General features: G+C 35.6%; 1 protein-coding gene across 1 annotated transcript in view; it reads left to right on the top strand.

Moving 5' to 3' along the window:
- Positions 1-23154, top strand: part of LOC123537337 (NEDD8-conjugating enzyme Ubc12) — a 61634-nt gene that overhangs the window by 14149 nt on the left and 24331 nt on the right. Inside the window, exon 2 of the mRNA XM_045321020.2 lies at positions 15362-15456. Coding sequence (XP_045176955.1) covers positions 15362-15456 — 95 coding nt within the window. The remainder of the gene's footprint in view (positions 1-15361; positions 15457-23154) is intronic.

Raw genomic sequence — 23154 nt, 5'->3', positions numbered from 1 at the left:
AGCTTTTTTAGGGAAAAGCTTTTAAATCTTTTTGTCAATAACCTACAACATTCAAATATGGACCACATGTATGGTTTTGAGTGGCAAGGTGAACCTTGACATGAGTTGACCTTGATTTGGACCTAGTGACCTACTTTCACATTTCTGTAGCTACAGCCTTCAAGACCACATGCATAGTTTTGTAAACCGAAAAAAAACTTTGACCTTGACATTGACCTAGTGACCTACTTTCACATTTTTGAATGTACAGGCTTCAAATTTGGACCACATGCATAGTTTTGTCTTCTGAAATGATATTTGACCATGATTTTGACCTAGTGACCTACTTTCACATTTCTCAAGCTACAGCCTTCAGATTTGGACCACATGCATAGTTTTGTGTACCGAAACAAACTTTGACCTTGACATTGACCTAGTGACCTACTTTCACATTTTTGAAGTTACAGGCTTCAAATTTGGACCACATGCATAGTTCTGTGTTCCGAAATAAAATTTGACTTGATTTTGACCTAGTGACCTACTTTCACATTTCTGTAGCTACAGCCTTCAAATTTGGACCTCATGTATAGTTTTGTGCACCGAAAAAAACTTTGACCTTGACATTGGACCTAGTGACCAACTTTCACTTTTTGAAGGCAAAGGGCTAAAATTTTTTGGACCACTGCTAGTTTCGTGTTCCAAAATGTATTGACCATGTTTTTTGACCTATGACCTACTTCACATTTCTAAAGTCGCCTTCAATTGGACCACTGCATGTTTTTGTGTACCGAAAAAACTTTGCCCTTTGACATTGACCATGCCCTCTTTCCATTTTTGAAGGTACAGGCTTCAAATTTGGACCACTGCATAGTTTCGTGCCGAAAAAAAATTTTTTGACCTTGATTTTGCCCCTAGGGGACCTACTTTCACTTTCTGTAGCACACCCTTAAAATTTTTGGACCTTTTGCTTTTTTTTTGTACAAAAAATTGCCTTAAGATTGACCTAGTGACCTATTTTTCACATTTGGTAACGCCTTCAAATTTAACCACATGCGGTACCAAAAAAAATTTTTGCCCCTGCATGGACCTATGACCAAAATTTCGGAAGGTACGCTTAAAAATTGGACCATGCAATTTTGTTCTAAGTAAATTTGACCTTGATTTGACCTAGTGCCCTATTCCACATTTTCAATTTTACAGCCAAAGATTTGGGACCCTGCTGTTTTGTGTCCCAAAAAATAAACTTTGACCTTAGGTTTGACCTAGTGACCTATTTTCAATTTCCCAAACTACAGCTTCAAACTTGATGCACATGCATATTTTTGTACAAAGAACTTTTCCCTGAAATTGATCTAGTGCCTATTTTTTACATTTTTCAAGCTACCTTTCAAAACCCCCTCGGAGCCTTGGGGGAGTTACGTTCGTGGCGGGGGGCGTGGTTCGATCCCCGGCCGCGTAACCAAGACTAAAGAATGGGACTAGCGTTCCCTTTCTTGGCGTCAGTTAAGGGATAGTGCTAGGACTGGGTTTTTGGTGCGTATAATGTGACGGGGGGGGTATCAGCCACGTTTTTACGACTGATATTCCGTGAGGCAGCACTATAAATCGGGCATTGTGTTTCTGCTAAAGTTAAACCCCTCTTTATATGACTGAAAAATTGTTGAAAAAGACTTAAAACCCCAACACACAAAAACCACACACGCTTTCACTTTGGCCACACGGACCAATGCACAGTGTTGTGTCGGAAAAGAAATTTGACCCTTTAATAGCAATAATTCTTTAAATTGGAACACTCAAAAAAAGACACATTGGTGGGGGCCCCAAACACTCTTGATCTCTTTTCCCCTTAAACTTCATGAATTTTTTGGGCAGAACGTAACCTTTATGAAATCGAGGCGAGTTCGAAAAATGGTCTCTGGTGTCAAAAACTAGGTCACTATCAAATCAAAGAAAACCCTTTTGTATCATAAAGGCTGTTTTTTTCAATTAACTTTTGAAATTTTTGGCAAACGATTTCCTTTATAAATTTTGCCCCAGTCAAAAGGGTCTCGGGGGGCAAAAAGTAGGTCATAGGTCAAAACAAAGAAAAACTTTGTGTATGCGATAGAGGCTGTATTTTTCAATTAATCTTCACGAATTTTGGTCAGAATGATTGCCTTGATGAAATCTAGGTCAAGTTCGAATATGGGTCATCTGGGGTCAAAAAGTAGGTCACTAGGTCAAATCAAAGGAAAAGCTTGTATATGCGATAGAGGCTGTATTTTTCAGTTGATCTTCCCGAAATTAAGTCAAAATGATTGCATTGATGAAATCTAGGTCGGGTTTGAATATGGGTCATCTGGGATCAAAAATTAGGTCACTAGGTCAAATCAAAGAACAACTTTGTGTATGCGATAGAGGCTATATTTTTCAATTGATCTTCCTGAAATTAAGTCAGAATGATTGCCTTGATGAAATGTAGGCCAAATTTGAATATGGGTCATCTTGGGTCAAAAAATAGGCCACAAGGTCAAATCAAAGAAAAACCTTGTATATGCAATAGAGGCTGTATTTTTCAATTGACCTTCATGTAATTTGGTCAGAATGATTGCCTTGATAAAATCTACATTAAATTTGATTATGGGTCATCTTGGGTCAAAAGTAGGTCACTTGGTCAAATCAAAGAAAACCCTTCTGTATGCAATAGAGGCTGTATTTTTCAATTGATCATCATGAAATTAGATCAGAATGATTGCCTTAATAAAATCTAGGTCAAGTCAGAATATTGGTCATCTGGATCAAAAAGTAGGTCACTAGGTTAAATCAAAGAAAAACCTTGTGTATGCGATAGAGGCTAAAAATTTTCAACTGATCTTTATGAAATTTTGTCAGAATGATAGCCTTGATTAAATCTAGGCCAGGTTCAAATATGGGTCATCTGGGTTTAAAAACTAGGTCACTAGGTCAAATCAAGGAAAAACCTTGTGTATGCAATAGGAGCTGCATGTTACACTAGATTTTCATAAAATCAGGTCAGAATGGTTGCCTTGATGAAATTTAGGTCAAGGTCGAATATGGGTAGTCTGGGGTCAAAAACTAGGTCAAATCAAAGAAAACCTTGTGTATGCGATAGAGGCTGTATTTTTCAACTGATCTTCATGAAATTTGGTCAGAATGATAGTCTTGATAAAGTCTAGGTCAAGTTCGAATATGGGTCATCTGGGATCAAAAACTAGGTCACTAGGTCAAATCAAAGAAATTACTTATTTATACTCAAGATGTTTGCTCCAATTTTAATGATAATTGGTCAGAATATTTTTTTCCATGAAATCACTAGGTCAAACATGTTAAAACTGTTATGGTGTATTTCTCAGGTGAGCGACCTAAGGCCATCTTGGCCCTCTTGTTTAATTTACCATGTGAAGTTCTTCAAGTGTAATGTGGTAAGAAGAAAACAAGTCAAATTGATAAATTTAAGTTGTTTATTAAACAATACCCCAGTTATACATCTGCATATAGTTTGAGCTGTAAAAATCTTGATACTCATCTAGTTCAAGCTGTGAAAGTCTTTATACACATCTAGTTTGAGCTGTGAAAGTCTTGATACACATCTAGTTTGAGATGTGAAAGTCTTGATACACCTCTAGTTTGAGCTGTGAAAATCTTGATACACATCTAGTTTGAGCTTTGAAAGTCTTAATACACATTTAGTTTGAGCTGTGAAAATCTTGATACACACCTAGTTTGTGCTTTGAAAGTCTTTATACACATCTAGTTTGAGCTGTGAAAGTCTTTATACACATCTATTTTGAGCTGTAAAAATCTTGATACACATCTAGTTTGAGCTTTGAAAGTCTTGATACACATTTAGTTTGAGCTGTGAAAGTCTTGATATACATCTAGTTTGAGCTGTGAAAGTCTTTATACACATCTAGTTTGAGCTGTAAAATCTTGATACACATCTAGTTTGAGCCTTGAAAGTCTTGAAACACATCTAGTTTGAGCTGTGAAAGTCTTGATACACATCTAGTTTGAGCTGTGAAAGTCTTGATACACATCTAGTTTGAGCTGTGGAAGTCTTGATACACGTCTAGTTTGAGCTGTGAAAGTCTTGATACACATCAAGTTTGAGCTGTAAAATCTTGATACACATCTAGTTTGATCTGTGAAAGTCTTTATACACATCTAGTTTGAGCTGTGAAAGTCTTTATACACATCTAGTTTGAGCTGTAAAAATCTTGATACACATCTAGTTTGAGCTGTGAAAGTCGTGATACACATCTAGTTTGAGCTGTGAAAATCTTGATACACATCTAGTTTGAGCTTTGGAAGTCTTGATACTCATTTAGTTTCAGCTGTGAAAATCTTGATACACATCTAGTTTGAGCTTTTGAAAGTCTTGATACACATTTAGTTTGAACTGTGAAAGTCTTTATATATACACATCTAGTTTGAGCTGTAAAAATCTTGATACACATTTAGTTTGAGCTGTGAAAATCTTGATACATCCTAGTTCAAGCTGTGTTAAAGTCTTAATACACATGTAGTTTGAGATGTGAATGTTTTGATACACATCTGGTTTGAGCTTTGTGAAAGACTTGATACACATCTAGTTTGAGCTTTGTGGAAGACTTGATACAAATCTTGTTTGCGCTTTGTGAAAGACTTGATACACATCTAGTTTGAGCTGTGAAAGTCTTGATACACATTTAGTTTGAGCTGTGAAAATCTTGATACACCCTAGATCGAGCTGTGTTAAAGTCTTAATACATATCTACAGTAGTTTGAGCTGTGAATGTTTTGATACACATCTAGTTTGGGCTGTGAATATACACATCTAGTTTGAGCTGTGAAAGTCGTGATACACATCTATTTTGAGCTGTGAAAGTCTTGATACACATCTAGTTTGAGCTGTGAACGTCTTGATACACATCTAGTTTTAGCTGTGAAAATCTTGATACACATCTAGTTTGAGCTTTGAAAGTCTTAATACACATTTAGTTTGAATTGTGAAAATCTTGATACACACCTAGTTCGTGCTTTGAAAGTCTTTATACACATCTATTTTGAGCTGTAAAAATCTTGATACACATCTAGTTTGAGCTTTAAGGTCTTGATACACATTTAGTTTGAGCTGTGAAAGTCTTGAAACACATCTAGTTTGAGCTGTGAAAGTCTTTATACACATCTAGTTTGAGCTGTAAAAATCTTGATACACATCTAGTTTGAGCCTTGAAAGTCTTGATACACATCTAGTTTGAGCTGTGAAAGTTGTGATACACATCTAGTTTGAGCAGTGAAAGTCTTGATATACATCTAGTTTGAGCTGTGAAAGTCTTTATTCACATCTAGTTTGAGCTGTAAAAATCTTGATACACATCTAGTTTGAGCTGTGAAAGTCCTGGTACACATTTAGTTTGAGCTGTGAAAATCTTGATACACATCTAGTTTGAGCTTTGGAAGTCTTGATACACATTTAGTTTCAGCTGTGAAAATCTTGATACACATCTAGTTTGAGCTTTGAAAGTCTTGACACACATTTAGTTTGAGCTGTGAAAGTCTTTATATATACACATCTAGTTTGAGCTGTAAACATCTTGATACATATTTAGTTTGAGCTGTGAAAATCGTGATACATCCTAGTTCAAGCTGTGTTAAAGTCTTAATACACATCTAGCAGTCGGGGAACTTTCCCGTTCAGGAAAGTTGGGGATTCCCCTTTTCACTTTCCCAATCGGGAAATATTGAGTGAAAAATTTCCTGATCTGGAAAGAAAATGCTCAGTTTTTATATACCTTGGTTTATGGGCTCCGGGCATCACAGATTACGTTGGAGGTACATTTTAATTGCTTGAATCCATTCTTAAAACAATTATCTAAAATTCTACCGAGGGCAAACATTTAAAACATTATCGTCTTTGAGATATTCAAGCTCAAAGTTGAAGGATATTTAAGAAAACTTACCATTTTCAACACTTTCCCGTTTTGAATGTATATACTTTCCCGAACAGGAAAGTAATGACAATTTCTATTATATGCTGACATTTTACGGCTTTGAAAGCATTCAATAAAATATGTCCTGCTTCTATTTGTAAATGACTTAGTGCCCAAGTGCAACATATCGAATAGCCCTTTGACCCCAAACTGTGACCTTGGCCATTGAGATAGGAACCTGGGGTTTATGTTTGTACATTACGCTCTGTATCACTGAGTTAAACATTCCTGCCAAAAATTAACAAGTTTTCTCAATGCATGTCAAAATTATCTGACATGACATTTGACCTCCAATTGTGACCTTGACCTATGAGATAGGAACCTGGGGTTTGTACATGGCACAAGATTGCTTCATGCATATCGAAGTTATGGTCCAGACAAAATGATCTAGGCGGACACAAGCACACATGCATACACAAAACAGTCATTTGAACAACAGTTTACTATGTCTTCGATTTTGCAAGTAAACTAAAAAGGGTCATAATTTTGCCAAAATGTAAAGCAAAAGTTATTAAACCTGCTTCTTGAGGTCACTAACCATATGCAAGATGTTTGTTGATTAGGAAACGTTTCTGAAAAACATAATTACATGCAAAACTTTCAATACATGTCTATGTTAAAAAGGGGCACAAATGTGCTGAAATGAAACCTCAAGTTATATAACTTGTTCTCACCGTTCATCTCAAGATGCTAAAGACATATGAAAAGTTTGATAGCATTTCGTACTGTAGGTTTAGAGAAATCTGCTTACATGCACAACTTTAAAAGCAGCATTTTTTTAAACAAAAATGAAAGCATGAGACTACAACGAGTTCTGCAAGGTCATGATGCGAATGAACATCTGGCCAAGTCATTTCTGTATGAATTGCTTACATGCAAAACTTTAACCAAAATTCAAAAGGTTGAAAAGAGGGCAAATTTTTAACATAATAAAAGCTAGAGTTATTTAACCTAATGATGCCAAAGACATGTGAGTTTGTAAGTATTTGGCCAAGTACTTCCTGAGAAACCTCATATAAAAATTTGAAATTTTCAGGTAGTCCAGCTAAAAATGTAACCTTAATAAAAAATACAAAAAGATACTTCACTTTATTACCAAATAATTATTATATAAATTTTAAAATAGGATGATAAAAACATCAGAACCAGAGAAACACACCCACAAATATTTCCTATTTGTCTTTACTTTGAAAACTACTATAATACTAAAGTCTTAATTAGAATTTATTTTACACTTAATTGTGATAGCACAACTGAAATCAATGCTTTTAAAGTTCCCAAAGGCTTTAAATTTTATGTAAAGAAAAAACAACAGACATAACAGCTATCCGAATAAATGTTATGCATAATTGAAGGGTTAACTAGAAATGTGTCCATGGGAGACAGATGCCCCCACTACATGACACAGATGCCCCCACTACATGACACAGATCAACTTTGGGAAAACAATATGTTGCTATTTTAAAACAATGCAAAAAATAACCATATAAAATGTACATATAAACATACAAAAATTATGCTTTCTTGAGATTTTTTACATACCTGTCCATGGTGACTCTAGGTCAAATACTTTTGGAGCTACGCGCGAAACAGCATCAGAATGACCAATTTCTAACTAAATCAGGGGCCATAACTCCTTTAGGCCAGAGTTTTTTTATCTTTCGTTTTACGGGAGATTTTTGAAAAATGAGCAGGGGGAGGAGGGAATAAAAATAAAAATAAAAAGCTTGAAAGTGAGCATCTCGGAAAAAAAATAAAAATAAAATAGAATTTTTTAAGATTTTTTTTATTTTGATGAACTTTCGTTTCAAGTTTTGTTTACTTGTGTTTGTGTCCAGTATTAAATATTGTGAGTCATTGTTTATAGTTTTAAGGTAATAACAAGCCATTTATACAGGATGAACATTGAATAAAAATTTTGTCAAAATGTAGGTATACATGCCAGACAATTATTTTCATGCATGCTTGTGAATAAACTGCTTCAGGCACTGTAACTTACACTGGCAAGTCTTTAAAATTCAGAAAGCTTGTTTTACTTAATTTAAATGGAAGACAAAAATTATTTTATCTGTTACAACAGCCACAGTAAATTTCAGTGACAGCAAGTAGAGTCTAAACAGGTCTGGTATAAAGTGGCCTAGTAGTGTAGTAGTTTTGGTGGTTTGCATTGGTTTGCTTGCATCTTCTGCTGTGTAACCTCTGCTTTTTATACATAATATTTACTTATTGTATCTTTCACCAATATCAACTTTAACGAGCTAACTTTACAGTTTATGCCAGCTCATAATATACTGGGTTTTATCAGTAAAATAAAGTATTTAATAACTTTGAATAACAGTCACAGTGCAGAGGGCAAGATTTTTTTTTCAGTGATGAAAAACGAAAGATAATCTAGCAAAAAGTAAACTGAAAATTTACCTCATTTAACTCTGTAATTTGCACCTTTTTATATACACTTAGTTCAAGTACTGAAGTTGCATCACTTTTTGTCAAAATATTGTCTCCAATAAAAAGTATTCTTTATTATTCTTTATACACTTATGAATTCTATTGAAGTTACAAAAGAAATGGACCATCTGTCTGAGATTTTGCCAACACTACCAGCTGCTTTATGCCAGACAGTCCCAAGCCTGTGTAAAGTGTGAGGGGTCACCATTGAAATAAAAATGTAAAAAAAATCTGCTGTTACAAACATTTATTTGTTCTGCAAACAATTAATGTTTTGAATAAAATTTAATGTCAAAGCACCTTTGATATTGTATTACCTTTCTATGGCAAACTTGTAATGTGAATCTATTGAAAACAAAATGTGAGTAAGACAATCTTTAGACAATTTAATACTTTTAATACTGTCACTTTTATGAAAGGAGTATTATGTACAATAGTATTATTTCCCGAAAAATATATATTTTGAAAAGTTTTTAAAAAAAAATTGGACACAATAATCATCGTCCATCCACCCCTGTAGAAAGAGAGAAAAAAACACGTTAACGATTATCGGTAATTATTCAGTGATAAACTAAGTAATGTTGACCTTGTTTTCATGATCAATTTACACCCCCTCAAAGAGCTAAAAGAAGTGTGTCAGTATCTTGACATCTGAAGCGGAGATCAAAGCGGTATTTTTGCTCGAGATTGTCATGGCATTACGTCATGTTTTCGCGCCATGTGACACATCACTGTCTGATCGTACCGCATCGGGGGTTAAAATTGCTGAGAAATAGAAATCAGTAAAGTTTCTTCTTTAATTTGTTATCAAAAGCGAATGTGCTATATCCCGTATAAAAGGTAAATGTCTCAAACGATAGTTACTATAGGGGATATCCTACCACTGTGACCTATTTGCCCTCAAGGAATTTACATTATTGTTTGACAAGAAAAACTTCTAAATTGTTGGTCAAAAAATACATGTACAAAGATTCATTTAAAACTTATTAAAAACTGCAGTGACATCACATTGCTTTATTTTAAAATCGCATTTCTATTTACGTTCACGAGGTCACGTAACCTATTCTGCCGCACTAACAGAAATCGTTTTACTCCATGTATTGTAATTGCTGCCGCTTTTTCATTATTTAAGATTTTTTTATTCAGTTTTTTGTACTTTCTGGTCAAAAGTCTGAATTTTAAACCCATAGTACTCATCATTTATTTACTTTTAGAAAGAAATAAGTAACTAAGATCGCGCTGTTTGAATTTTTACAAATGATTATATGAAAATTTGACTGTTTTTATAGAATTTTGCCTACATTTCTGTCGATATCTTATTAAAATCATTATAGAATTCAAAAACTATTCTTTCTCAAGGGGTGTTGAAAACTTGAAGCGAAAATATTAAAAAATGAATGCACTACGCACAGTTTTTGTGTACGTGTCGATGTAAATTAGATGTTACGATAGGTCACACGTGCTTGTGGAATGGAAAATTACCGGCATGACGTTTTGATATCTTTACGAATCGCGCGTATAAATTCCAGTCAATCCGGGTAGCGACTGAACCATCTCAAAGTTTGTTGACGTTTTGTAGATGTAATTTCTGAATTTTGGTAAAGTAAGGACGTAAAAAAACACTCGCCCAATCGGTCGAGTACACAGGGAGGTCCACTTGTCCTACTCAAGACTTAACTCGCCAATGCGAGCGGGCGAGTGGAATTTTACATCCTGTTAATGCCGATAAATGTACCGCAAAACACGATATTTTGCACGCGTTAAACTCCCTTCCTGTGAAATTACGTCCAGGTGAAAATACACTAATTTTATTTTCTTTGGGGCTGTAAACAACCGACCGGCGGAAAAAATAAAATAAAACTCGAGAAAATGAATTTTAATTTTATTCCATTTTTGCAATATTTAGGACCGGCGCTCCCGTAAAACAAAAGATAAAAAAACTCTGGCCTTACGACTGAATGAATCTGGACGCGAAATGCCAGATGCACAACTTACTGCACATGTTGACCAACATTCCTGTAAACTTTGGTGACTCTAGGTCAAATACTTTTGGAGCTACGCGCGACATAACATTAAAATGACCCATTTTTTACTAAGTCAGGTGCCATTACTCCTACACAACTGAATGAATCCGGACGCGAACCCCTAGGTGGACAACTTCACATGCTGACCAACAGTTTTGTGACTCTACATTAAATACTTCTGGTGCTAGGCGCGATACAACACTAAAATGACCAATTTTTACAAAGTCAAGTGCCATAACTCCTACACGATTGAATTGATCCAGACGCGAAACCCTAGGTGCAAAACTACACATGCTGACCAACATTCCTGTAAAGTTTTGTGACTCTACGTCAAATACTTTTGGAGCTATGCGTGACACAACATTCTTGGAAGGACGGACGGACGGACAAGGGCAAATCTTTATGCCTCTCCCAAAGTTAGGGCATAAAAAATGCTACTTTTAATACTGCACAGTCATGAACTTTTACAGTTAGAATCTTAAAGGGAGGTAATGAAAAACAATATATTCAATAAAACTTTCTTCTTTCCTCATCAATATTCAAACTTTTGACAAAAATTAGAGAAAACAATTATGGTAAATAGGATATAACACGAAATTGATAAATTTTATGTTCATAACGGAAAATGTGACAGCTACATTTAAAACAAACGCATCAACTCTCGTCTGGCTAAATGAAACCTCTAACAAAAAATACAGATGTACAATTTCACATGCTGAATAATATTTCTGTAATATTTAAAAAAAACAACAAAAAAACTTAGGCCAAATACTTTCAGAGATACATGCAACAAAAACTTGTAGACCCTTTTTATGCATTTTTTACTATTTGTCAAGGGCCATAACTCTGGTCTGACCATGTAAGATTCAACTGAAACATTAGGTGCACAATTTCTCATGCTGAATTATAAATCATATAAATAATTATAATAATCCTGTGAAGTTTGATGATTATGTGTCAGGGGTCTCGCTAGGTCCAATTTTTGGGAGAAGTCCAATTCTGCCTCAATCTGATTTGGGAGAAGTGGGAAAACAGCATCATTTTTTTTAAGTTCTACTTCAAAGCTGTGAAGTGATTCAAAAGGTGGCTAAATTTTCTTCTTAAAATTAAAACATCGATGTCACCATTCATTTTCTTAGTTACATAATTTCCCATAAAGTGATTATCGTTTCATTAAAAATTCTAAAAAAAAAAAAAAAAAACAGTTGTTTTCAGAAATTCAAGCCGATGCTGAAAATCTATCCCGCCAGTTTTTGGTGGTATGTCTTGTAATATATGAATGCAGGATAAAAAGGTTTATTATCAACACGAGTTCTTGCATAAAACTGAAAGTAAACTGTGTGAACCCTAGAAATACATATATGTCAGCATATAATAGAAATGGTCACTTATTTTATACTTTCCTGTTCGGGAAAGTATATGTTCAAAACGGGAAAGTGCTGAAAATGGTAAGTTTTCTTAAATATCCTTCAACTTTGAACTGGAATATCTCAAAGACGCTAATGTTTTAAATGTTTGCCCTCGGTAGAATTTTAGATAATTATACCCCCACCAAACATGTTTGAGGGGGGTATATAGGAGTCAGTTTTGTCACGTCCCGTCGCGTCGCGTCCCCGTCCCGAAATCTATTATCTCAGTTATTACCAAATGGATTTGATTCAAACTTAAAATACATGTTCCACCTTATCACCCACATCATGTGACACAAGGTGCATAACTCTTGACACCAAGTTTTCATGAATTATGTCCCCTTTTACTTAGAATTTAAGGTTAATTTTGTTGTATTTTCACTATATCTCAGTTATTACTAAATGGATTTGATTCAAACTTAAAATAGATGTTCCACCTCATCACCCACATCATGTGACATAAGGTGCATAACTCTGACACCATTTTTTAGCTCACCTGTCACAAAGTGACAAGGTGAGCTTTTGTGATCGTGCGGTGTCCGTCGTCCGTCTGTGCGTGCGTGCGTTAGTCCGTAAACTTTTGCTTGTGACCACTCTAGAGGTCACATTTTTCATGGGATCTTTATGAAAGTTGGTCAGAATGTTCACCTTGATGATATCTAGGTCAAGTTCGAAACTGGGTCACGTGCCCTCAAAAACTAGGTCAGTAGGTCTAAAAATAGAAAAACCTTGTGACCTGTCTAGAGGCCAAATATTTCACAAGATCTTCATGAAAATTGGTCTGAATGTTCACCTTGATGATATCTAGGTCAAGTTCCAAACAGGGTCACGTGCCCTCAAAAACTAGGTCAGTAGGTCTAAAATTAGAAAAACCTTGTGACCTCTCTAGAGGCCATATATTTCACAAGATCTTCATGAAAATTGGTCAGAACGTTCACCTATATGATATCTAGGTCAAGTTCGAAACTAGGTCACATGCAATCAAAAACTAGGTCAGTAGGTCAAATAATAGAAAAACCTTGTGACCTCTCTAAAGGCCATATTTTTCATGGTATCTGTATGAAAGTTGGTCTGAATGTTCATCTTGATGATATCTAGGTCAAGTTCGAAACTGGGTCATGTGCGGTCAAAACCTAGGTCAGTAGGTCTAAAAATAAAAAACCTTGTGACCTCTCTAGAGGCCATATATTTCAAGAGATCTTCATGAAAATTGGTCAGAATGTTCAACTTAATGATATCTAGGTCAAGTTCGAAAGTGGGTCACGTGCCTTCAAAAACTAGGTCAGTAGGTCAAACAATAGAAAAACCTTGTGACCTCTCTAGAGGCCATATTTTTCATGGGATCTGTATGAAAGTTGGTCCAAATGTTCATCTTGATGATATCTAGGTCAAGTTCGAAAGTGGGTCTTGTGCCATCAAAAACTAGGTCAGTAGGTCAAATAATAGAAAACCCTTGTGACCTCTCTAGAGGCCATATTTTTTATGAATTATGCCCCTTTTTACTTAGAATTTAAGGTTGATTTTGATGTATTTTCACTTTATCTCAGTTACTACTGAATGGATTTGATTGAAACTTAAAATAGATGTTCCACCTCATCACCCACATCATGTGACACAAGGTGCATAACTCTGACACCAAGTTTTCATGAATTATGTCCCCTTTTACTTAGAATTTAGTTTAAGGTTAATTTTGTTGTATTTTCACTATATCTCAGTTATTACTAAATGGATTTGATTCAAACTTAAAATAGTTGTTCTACCTCATCACCCAGATGATGTGACATAAGGTGCTTAACTCTGACATAAATTTTTTATGAATTAGAGAAATCTATGTCCCCTTTTACTTTAAATTTAAGGTTGATTTTGATGTATTTTCACTATATCTCAATTATTACAAAATGGATTTGATTCAAACTTAAAATAGATGTTCCACCTCATCACCCACATCATGTGACACAAGGTGCATAACTCTGACACCAATTTTTCATGAATAATGCCCCTTTTGACCTAGAATTTAAGGTTAATTTTGATGTATTTTCAGTATATCTCAATTACTACTGAATGGATTTGATTCAGACTTAGAATTTAAGGTTAATTTTGATGTATTTTCACTATATCTCAATTACTACTGAATGGATTTGATTCAGACTTAAAATAGATGTTCCACCTCATCACCCACATCATGTGACACAAGGTGCATAACTCTGACACTATTTTTCTTGAATTCTGTCCCCTTTTACCTAGAATTTAAGGTTAATTTTGATGTATTTTCACTATATCTCATTCTGATTGCTTAGAGCCAAAGGGAAGTAACCTTTTTTACCTTTGTACTGAGTTTCTTCCCCTTAAATTCCAGAATTAGTCTATTTTTAGAAATCCTATTTTTAGATTTTCAATAATTTAGGTATTTTTCTAACTTTTTTATTATAAGTCCTAAAGTAGAAACATTTTTTCCGTGATAACATGGGTCGGTAAGACACTTTTTTGTATTCACTTTTAGTGTATCTCTAATATTAGAGATTTAATATATTTACTAGTATTACTATACTAGTATTATACTAGTATTACTTATATGTGGAAGCCCAGGATGAAGTACTCCAAAGTATTTTTAAGATTCCTTATGGTTGCCATTCTTCTGTGACAAGACCGTATGGTGGGGGTATGAGTCACTCCTGTGACAGTTCTAGTTGTTTTAAGAATGAATTCAAGCAATTAATATGTACCTCCAATGTATTCTGTGATGCCCGGGGACCATACACCAAGGTATATAAAAACTGGGCATTTTCTTTCCCGATTGGGAAATTTTTCAATCAATATTTCCCGATCGGGAAAGTGAAAAGGGGAATCCCCAACTTTCCCGAACAGGAAAGTTCCCCGACTGTCTAGTTTGAGATGTGAATGTTTTGATACACATCTGGTTTGAGCTTTGTGAAAGACTTGATACACATCTAGTTTGAGCTTTGTGAAAGACTTGATACACATCTAGTTTGAGCTGTGAAAGTCTTGATACACATTTAGTTTTAGCTGTGAAAATCTTGATACACCCTAGATCGAGCTGTGTTAAAGTCTTAATACATATCTACAGTAGTTTGAGCTGTGAATGTTTTGATACACATCTAGTTTGAGCTGTGTGAAAGTCTTGATACACATCTAGTTCAATTTAAGCTAGGTGGACGTTTTGATGCACATCCAGTTTGAACTGTGGAATTCTTGATACACATCTAGTTTGAGCTGTGTGAAAGTCCTGATACACATCTAGTTCGAGCTATGTGAAAGTTTTGATATACATCAAGTTTGAACTGTGAAATTCTTGATACACGTCTAGTTTGAGCTGTGAATGTCTTGGTACACATGAAAATAGTGTCTGTTAACTAGTAGATGAGGTTGTATTGCCTAGCAACACTCCCTCTCTTGTTTTGAAAAAAGCACACCAGTTACATCTTGAATCCTTCATCAAGTCCTGATTAACTAGTTGTATATTTTGAAATCTGTTGAATTGCAAATATGAAAACTTGTTTTTCTGTTTCAGATATAAATGAATTGAATTTGCCGAAAACATGCCAAGTAGATTTCCCAGACCCAGATGATCTTCTTAACTTCAAACTTGTGATAAGTCCAGATGAGGTGGGTTTATTTTAATTGTAAGTCTGCACACTCGGGAAACAACGTAAGCTTTGGAAGGAAAAGTAGAGCTATTGTACTTGCCCCGGTGTCGGCGTCGCCGTTGGTTAAAGTTTTTGATAAAGTCAAATATCTCTTTTACTATCAAAGCTATTGACTTGAAACTTGTAATAGTTATTTACTATCAAAGTCTGCACCAGGAGAAACAATACCCATAACTCTGATTGAATTTTGACAGAATTATGCCCCTTTTTATTAACTTAGAATTTTTGGTTAAAGTTTTTGATAAAGTCAAATATCTCTGTTACTATCAAAGCTATTGACGTGAAACTTAAAATAATTATTTACCATCAAAGTCTACACCAGGAGAAACAATCCCCATAACTCTAGATTTGAATTTTGACAGAATTCTGCCCCTTTTTATGCCCCCCTTCGAAGAAGGAGGGGTATATTGTTTTGCAGATGTCGGTCGGTAGGTCGGTCGGTCAGAATGTAGACCAATCCGTTTCCGGATGATAACTCAAGAGCGCTTGGGCCTAGGACCAGGAAAGTTGATAGGGAGGTTGGTCATCACCAGCAGATGACCCCTATTGATTTTGAGGTCTGTATGTCAAAGGTCAAGGTCACAGTGACCCTGAATAGTAAAACGGTTTCCGGATGATAACTCAAGAACACTTGGGCCTAGGATCATGAAAGTTGATAGGGAGGTTGGTAATGACCAGCAGATGACCCCTATTGATTTTGAGGTCAGTATATTAAAGGTCAAGGTCACAGTGACCCTGAACAGTAAAACAGTTTCCGGATGATAACTCAAGAACGTTTAGGCCTAGGGTTATGAAAGTTGATAGGGAGGTTGGTCATGACCAGCAGATGACCCCTATAGATTTTGAGGTCAGTATGTCAAAGGTCAAGGTGACAGTGACCAGGAACAGTAAAATGGTTTCCAGGCAATAACTCTAGAACGCTTGGGTCTAGTATCAGGAAAATTGATAGTTAGGTTGGCCATGACCAGCAGATGACCCCTATTGATTTTGAGGTCATTAGGTCAAAGGTCAAGGTCACATTGGCCAGGAACAGTTAAAACGGCTTCTGATCTTCTTGTCCAAAACCATATGGCCTAGGGCTTTGATACTTGGTATGTAGCCAAAATCTAGTGGTCCTCTACCAAGATTTTTCAGATTATATCCCTGGGGTCAAATATGGCCCCACCCCGGGGGTCACATGGTTTATATAGACTTATATAGGAAAAAACTTTGAAAAACCTCTTGTCCAAAACCACAGGCCCTAGGGCTTTGATATTTAGTATATGACATCATCTAGTGGTCCTCTACTAAGATTGTTCAAATTATTCCCCTAAGGTCAAATATGGCTCCGCCCGGGGGGTCACATGGTTTACATAGACTTATATAGGGAAAAACTTTGAAAATCTTCTTGTCCAAACCACAAAGACTATGGCTTTGATATTTGTAATGTAGCATCATTTAGTGGTTCTCTACCAAGTTTGTTCAAATTATCCCTCTAGGGTCAAATATGGCACTGCCCCGGGGGTCATATGGTTCATATAGACTTATATAGGGAAAAACTTAGAACCTTCATGTCCATAACTTACATCATTCAAATTTGGACCACATGTGTAGTTATGAGTGGCAAGATGAACCTTGACATGAGTTGACCTTGATCTTGACCTAGTGACCTACTTTCACATTTCTGTACCTACAGCCTTCAAATTTGGACCACATGCATAGGTTTGTGTACTGAAAAAAACTTTGACCTTGTTATTGACCTAGTGACCTACTTTCACATTTTTGAAGTTACAGGCTTAAAATTTGGACCAGATGCATAGTTTTTTGTTCCAAATTAAAATTTTACCTTGATTTTGACCTAGTGACCTACTTTCACATTTCTCAAGCTACAGCCTTCAAATATGAACCACAAGCATAGCTTTGTGTACTTAAATGAACTTTGATCTTGAGATTGACCTAGTGACCTACTTCCACATTTCTGAAGGTACAGGCTTCAAATTTGGACCACTTGCATAGTTTTGTGTTCTGAAATAAAATTTGACCTTGATTTTGACCTAGTGACCTACTTTCACATTTCTCAAGCTACAGCCTTCAAATTTGAAGTACATGCATAGTTTTGTGTACCAAAATGAACTTTGATCTTGAGATTGACATAGTGATCTACTTTCACATTTCTCAAGCTACAGGCTTCAAATTTGGACCGCCTGCATATTTTTGTGTTCTGAATTGAAATTTGACATTGATTTTTTTTACCTATTACCTACTTTCACATTTCTCAAGCTACAGCCTTCAAATTTGAAGCACATGCATAGTTCTGTCTACCAAAATGAACTTTGACCTAGAAATTGATCTAGTGACCTGCTTTCACATTTCTCAAGCCACAGCTTTCAAATTTGGACCACATACACATTGTTTTGTACTGAAATGAAATTTGACATTGATTTTGACCTTGAGCTAGTCTTGAAATTTGGAACATTCAAAAATGGCTCAGTGGATGGCGCCAAGATCACTCTGTACTCTCTTGTTAGGTTAATAGGTTAAGGTCAAGGTCAGATTAAACCAGAATGGTAGAATTTTTGTTTACAGTGAGCATATAATTTCTGTTCCTTGTGCAATTACTGAATGCATCAAGGGGGCATTTCGTGTTCGACGAGCTCTTGTTAACTTAGAATTTTTTGTTAACATTTTTGATAAAGTCAAATATCTCTGTTACTATTAAAGCTTTTGACTTGAAACTCAAAATAGTTATTTACTATCTAAATCTACACCAGGAGACACAATTCCCGTAACTCTGATTTGAATTTTGACAGAATTATGCCCCTTTTTAACTTAGAATTTTTGGTTATAGTTTTTGATAAAGTCAAATACCTCTGTTACTGTCAAAGCTTTTGACTTAAAACTTAAAATACTTGTTTACCATTAAAGTCTACACCTGGAGAAACAATCCCAATAACTTTGATTTGAATTTTGACAGAATTATGCCCCTTTTTAACTTAGAATTTTTTTGTTTAAATTTTTGATAAAGTCATATATCTCTGTTATTGTTTAAAGCTTTTGATTTGAAACTCAAAATATTTATTTACTATCAAAGTCTACACCAGGAGACACAATTCCCATAACTCTGGTTTGAATTTTGACAAAGATATGTCCCTTTTTAACTTGGATTTTTTTTTTACTGGCAAAGCTCTAATTCAGAGTCAAGCACTGAGAAAAGTCGAGCACGCTGTCTTACGGACAGCTCTTGTTATTAGAGCAAATCACAAGTTGTAAAGTAATGCTATTCTTGTATATGTTTTTATACCATTACTAACCAAGATCTAGAGAGACTGTTCGGGCATCATTTTGTCTTGTCCAGTATGTCCCAAGTTGTTGTGCTTATTGGCATGTGAGCTGCTATAGAAAAAAAACAAAAAAAACACTTTGAAACAACATCTTTTCATAACAAAGTGATGGATCTTCATCAAACTTGGTCTGTCGAGTGTTGTGTAGTTTACTCTCAGTTTTGTTCATAAGGTTCTGCATGGGCCCATTTAGGGGACACCATGAGCTAAAAATAGAAATAAAAATTAAACAGCCACTTGATAGATCTTCAGTTGATTTAGCACGGCTCCTATTAGCAGCTTGTAAAAATAAAGATAAAAAGCCTTTAAAAAACTTCCTCTCATGAACCACTTGACGGATTTTCTCCAAGCCGGGTCTGTAGCATTGTTGTGAAGTCCTCTGTTTGATTTAAAGGTCTAGCTTGGACCCTTTTGGAGTCAGCAGAGCTAAAACGAGAAAAATCTCTTAACAACTTTTCAGGAACCATTTGATGGTTCTTCACCAAACTTGTTCTGAAAAAAGAACAGATGTATTATAAATCTGTCCATCTGTTTGTCAACATTTTCATTCCTGGACTGTTAGTCAGAAAGTATAAACAGTCAGGGGTGTAACTGTTTCAAGTTATCGCAGTTTATAACCTATTTGAGTTACTGCTTATTCTTTCATAACTTGTTTCAGTTATCATTAGATATTACAAAGCCCTCCTGTGCCAATTCCTTATTTTGAATGAGACTAATGCAATTATTTCTTGAATCCTTGAACTTTTATCTTTCCAGCTATGCAGTAAATTTTTTTACGGCAAGGCTGATAAAGCTTTATGCAAAAGATGTAAAGCTATAAAACTTTTAACATCCCATTATGCTTATCAGGTCATGATCAGACTAAAAGAGAATTTGATTTACCACAGTTTGCTACTAATTTCACTTTAAAGGTCACTTTGTGAGAACAGCAAAAAGACTTTTTTTGAATAACTTACCTGAGTTAACTATATTTTATAACTAATACAGGTTATAAAATGCTTGAAAAAATAAATGAAATAGGTAACATAACTTAAAACAGTTACACCCCTGACTGATAAAAGCTGCACTTTACAAACTTTACAAGATGGCTAAGCACCACTTCAGGAGGATCCCTATTATTTTTGGGTCAGTAGACAAAGGTCAAGGTCACAGTGACCTAAGAGCAGAATATGGCCTTCTTTGAAGTGTAGTAGCTATGGCTTTCAAATTTAGTACAATGACTAAATGCCATTAGAAGAAGATCTCTGTTGACTTTGGGTCAGTGGTTGAGAGGTCAAGGTCACAATAACGTATTGTTCATTTTCGGGCTCGGTCACAAAGTATATATGCTTCAACTTTCAAACTTTACTAGATAAGTAAGTACAGCTTGAGGTGGATCCCTATTGTTTTTTGTGGGGTTAGTAGATCAAAGGTCACAGTATCTTGGACACTGAAAATAGTTTCCAGATTTATAAAATATAACAGCTAGGGCTTTCAAACTAGAGGAAGATACCTACTGATTTTGGGATCAGTGGTTTAAAAGTCAACTTCAAAGGGATCTGACTAAAATTCTGGTAATTTTTCAACTCTAGGCTTATGTGGACACCAGGGCTAAAAATAGAAATATGTTGATATGATTTCTTACCTTGAATTGCTTGACAGGTCTACATTTAACTTGGTCTGTAGCATCTTCATAGATCAAATGGGTGTGCTTTACCTGTTTTATGTTCCTTTATACTAAATTCAGATATTAGGATCTATGATTGGTTGTGTCAAACATATATTCAAGGTAAAACATTCAAGGTCAGGTGAGCAACTTGGTCCTCTTGTTTTGAAAAAATGTGACTGATGAAGTTCCCATGGTTGAGCAATGTTGAGATTTTTGAAGCAAAGTGTTTTATTAACATAATTGTGGATATTGCTAGTATTTTGAACAGTGTAACATGCATCTTAGCTCAACTGAACCACAGTGTTCAGGGTGAGCTATTTGTATAGGTGGATGGTCAACATTTTTACTTAAATATCTCCTTTGAAACTACTTGTCAGAATTACACCAAACTTGATCTGTAGCATTCTGGCAAAGTCCCATCCTGAGTTTTTTCAAACTGGGGCACTTGACCCCTTTTAGGGGCCACTAACTTTAAAAATAGAAAAACTTTAAATGACTTCTCATGAACCACTCGACGGATCTTATCAGACTTGGTCTGTAGCATCATAGTAAGGTTCTCTCACAAATTGTTAGCTCACCTGAGCACGAAGTGCTCAAAGGTGAGCTTTAGTGATCACCCTGTGTCCGGCGTCCGTCGTCGTCCGTCGTCCGTCCGTCCGTCCGTCCGTCCGTCGTCAACAATTTGACTGTTAACACTCTAGAGGTCACATTTTTGACCCAATCTTAATGAAACTTGGTCAGAATGTTACCCTCAATAAAATCTTGGACGAGTTCGATATTGGGTCATCTGGGATCAAAAACTAGGTCATCAGGTCAAATCAAAGGAAAAGCTTGTTAACACTCTAGAGGTCACATTTTTGGCCCAATCTTAATGAAACTTGGTCAGAATGTTACCCTCAATAAAATCTTGGATGAGTTCGATATTAAGTCATCTGGGGTCAAAAACTAGGTCATCAGGTCAAATCAAAGGAAAAGCTTGTTAACACTCTAGAGGTCACAATTTTAGCCCAATCTTAATGAAACTTGGTCAGGATGTTACCCTCAATAAAATCTTGAACGAGTTCGATATTGGGTCATCTGGGGTCAAAAACTAGGTCACCAGGTCAAATCAAAGAAAAAGCTTGTTAACACTATAGAGGTCACATTTTTGGCCCAATCTTAATGAACTTGGTCAGAATGTTACCCTTAATAAAATCTTGGACGAGTTCGATATTTGGTTATCTGGGATCATAAACTAGGTCACCAGGTCAAATCAAAGGAAAAGCTTGTTAACACTGTTGAAGCCGCATTTATGACTGTATCTTCATGAAACTTGGTCAGATTGTTAATATTGATGATCTTAAGGTCCAGTTTGAATCTGGGTCATGTAGGATAAAAAACTAGGTCACCAAGCCAAATCAAATGAAAAGCTAGTTTACACTAGAGGCCACATTTATGACCATACCTTAATGAAACTTGGTCAAATCTTGATGATCTATAGCTCAAGTTCAAATCTGGGTTAGGTGGGGTCAAAAACTAGGTCACTAGGTCATATCAAAGGAAAAGCTTGTTAACACTCTAGAGGCCACATTTATGACTATATCTTCATGAAACTTAGTCAGAATGTTAAACTTGATGATCTTTAGGGCAATTTTGAATCTGGGTCATGTCGGGTCAAAAACTAGGTCACCGGGTCAAATCAAAGGAAAAGCTAATTAACACTGCAGAGGCCACGTTTATGACCATATCTTAATGAAACTTGGTCAGAATGTTAATCTTGATAATCTTTAGGTCAAGTTTAAATCTGGGTCAGATGGAGTCAAAAACTAGGTCACTAGGTCATATCAAAGGAAAAGCTTGTTAACACTCTAGAGGCCACATTTTTGACTATATCTTCATGAAACTTAGTCAGAATGTTAAACTTGATGGTCTTTAGGTCAAGTTCGAATCTGGGTCATGTCGGGTCAAAAACTAGGTCACGGGGGTCAAATAAAAGGAATAGTTAGTTAACACTTTAGAGGCCACATTTATGACCATATCTTAATGAAACTTGGTCAGAATGTTAATCTTGATGATCTATAGGTCAAGTTTAAATCTGGGTCAGGTGTGTTAAAAAACTAGGTCACTAGGTCAAATCAAAGGAAAAGCTTGTTAAGACTCTAGAGGCCAGATTTATGACTGTATCTTCATGAAACTTAATCAGAATGTTAATCTTGATGATCTTTAGGTCAAGTTCGAATCTGGGTCATGTGGGGGCAAAAACTAGGTCACCGGGTCAAATCAAAGGAAAAGCTAGTTAACACTTTAGAGGCTACATTTATGACCATATCTTAATGAAACTTGGTCAGAATGTTGATCTTGATGATCTTTAGGTCAATAGGTCAGGTGAGCGATACAGGGCCTTCATGGCCCTCTTGTTCAAATTAGGGCTCTTGGCCCCGTTAGGGCTTTAAACAGAAATACCTTTAAACAACATCCTCTTATGAACTGCTAGATTGATCTTCATTAAACTTGGTCTGTAGCGTCAGTGTAAGGTCTTCTTTCATATGTATTTAAATGAGGACATTTGGCCCCTTTTAGGGGTGGCTGGAACTAAAAATAGAAAAACCTTTAAACAACTTCTCATGAACAGTTTGATGGACATTCATTAAACTTTTTCTGTTTTATCAAATTCAGTTTAAGGTCGGTCCTCTCTCAGATTTGTTCTAAT

This window comes from Mercenaria mercenaria, chromosome 17, assembly GCF_021730395.1.
Source record: "Mercenaria mercenaria strain notata chromosome 17, MADL_Memer_1, whole genome shotgun sequence".
Lineage (NCBI taxonomy): Eukaryota > Metazoa > Mollusca > Bivalvia > Venerida > Veneridae > Mercenaria > Mercenaria mercenaria.
The sequence above is the reverse complement of the archived record's forward strand: the minus strand, read 5'-3'. Positions and strand labels throughout refer to the sequence as shown.